Raw genomic sequence first — 1853 nt, 5'->3', positions numbered from 1 at the left:
GGGGGCGCCCCCGGTCCCGGTGCCGCGTCAGATGACGCACTGCTGCGCATCGCTGCGGCGTGGACGTCACCGCCGTCGCTGCGGCAGTCGCGCGGGGGTCCGCTGCGCCGGACGACGATGAACATGGAAGGATGGGCATGTCGTTTCTTTCGCGGGTGGACTGAAGTCAACTGAGGCGGCACGGTCCCTGCTGCGTCACCACTCGCACACGCGCCATGATTGCCATCATACATGTCGCCCTCATCGCCATCGTAGTCCTTCATGCTGCTCACAGACGTGGGTGTAAACGGGGCTGGCGCGCGAGCGCTGCGAGCCGCCGCCGCCGCTGCTGCTGCGGCATCGTCAAAGTGCCGGCGCAAGGCACGGTGAACAACGGGACTACACACAAGCGCCTTCATCTCCGGCGCTGTGTCCATGGCAGCCCGCGCCATAGTCCGTGCCGAGCTGTCGAAGACGACGACAACGAGGCCGACACTCCAAGCTGCGTAACACGTGACGAGCCACTCCCAACGCGTGTCCTCGACGATGCCGATCAGGTCACCAGGACGCAGGCCCATGCTGCAAAGACCGAAGCCGAATGCCTCCACGCGCGACCACCATACATCTGCGGTCATGTACTGCTGCGGGCCAAGGTAGTAGAGTGAGGGTGGCTCGGAGTGCTGCTGGTCCTGCTGCTGCTGCTGCAGTGAGGGTAGAGGGGCTGCGGCGCTGCTGCCGCCATCACCGACGAGGGGAGCGGAGGGGTGTGAGCAGCGCTTGCGTGGCACATCGCTCACTGGCGGGCACGACGTGTCGTCCTCAATCTCGCCACGGGCGTTGTCCACCCGACCACCACCGCCGCCGCCGCCGTTGGTAAGCCGCCGCCAAAGCGGATCTTCCGGTGGCAGCTCCGTCACGCGATCAATACTGCGCCAGCAGACGAGCGGCGCGGCGCCAATGCGGCGGCAGGCTGCCGCCATCTCCTCCACCAGTGAAATGAAGCGGCCGGTGTCGTGCGCGGTGCTGCCGAGGCCCTCTCCCGTCGTCAGCAGCGTGCGTGTCGTGCTCGTACGTGGCGCGTCACGCCGTCTGGACGGAGTTTCTTGAGGGTCGTGGAGTCCCTTTTGCGGCTGTTGTTGCGTCGGTAGCGGTGGCGTTGGAGACCATGTGGCCACCTTGGTGGCCATGTCCTCGCCTCCGGCATTCGCGGCGGTGTCTAGCAGGAAGACGCTCGGGATGGTTGGCGCCATGCTGCCCGCTAGTACCGAAGGGACCGACTGCATAGTCAGCGCCGCGGACGACGCCTTCTCCGTGTACAGGGCCGTATGCTGGTTGAGGTAGTAGTCCCGCACCCGTGTGCTTCGGCAGTGCCGCCATCTGCAGGGCTGCATCTGACAAGCACGTTGTCAACCCTCCCGAGGTCCGCAACGACGGAGACAACACTGGTGCCGGCGCCACCGATGTCGACGGCGACGCGGCCGCCGAGGTCTCGCGTCTACTCCTTACACGCCTGCTCGCCACGAAATCAGTACCGATCCCGCCCTCAGCAAGTCAGGTGCATCCGCAGCTGCACCATCATGCGATAGAACAGCCGGCAGTGGACAACGCTCTGTACACCAGCTCGCTCCCCGTAGTACCACCACTGGCATCGGCAGGGGTGGCGAGCTCCCCCTCGACCACTCCGCCCATGCAGCCGCAAGATCGCCCCCCGTCACCCTCCACAATGGTGTTTATGCCCAGTGCCACGGCCACCGCCCCCCTCACACCGGCTGCTTCGCCAAGGAGACAGCGCAGCAACAACGCGGAGCCGCCCCTTTCCATGCTGGCGACAGCGACCTCAACGCAGACGCCCACGCCACACCTCGCACCAGCCG

At 66.1% G+C, this 1853-nt stretch overlaps 1 protein-coding gene across 1 annotated transcript; it reads right to left on the bottom strand.

Moving 5' to 3' along the window:
* Window positions 1-1370, bottom strand: LBRM_01_0260 (putative long-chain-fatty-acid-CoA ligase; the record flags this gene model as incomplete). The annotated part of the gene is made up of 1 exon (XM_001561417.1): window positions 1-1370. A coding segment is annotated over one exon (1370 nt), but the record flags the coding sequence as incomplete, so codon positions are not given.
* Between the last annotated feature and the right edge of the window lie 483 nt (window positions 1371-1853).

Source organism: Leishmania braziliensis, chromosome 1, assembly GCF_000002845.2.
Source record: "Leishmania braziliensis MHOM/BR/75/M2904 complete genome, chromosome 1".
Lineage (NCBI taxonomy): Eukaryota > Euglenozoa > Kinetoplastea > Trypanosomatida > Trypanosomatidae > Leishmania > Leishmania braziliensis.
The sequence above is the reverse complement of the archived record's forward strand: the minus strand, read 5'-3'. Positions and strand labels throughout refer to the sequence as shown.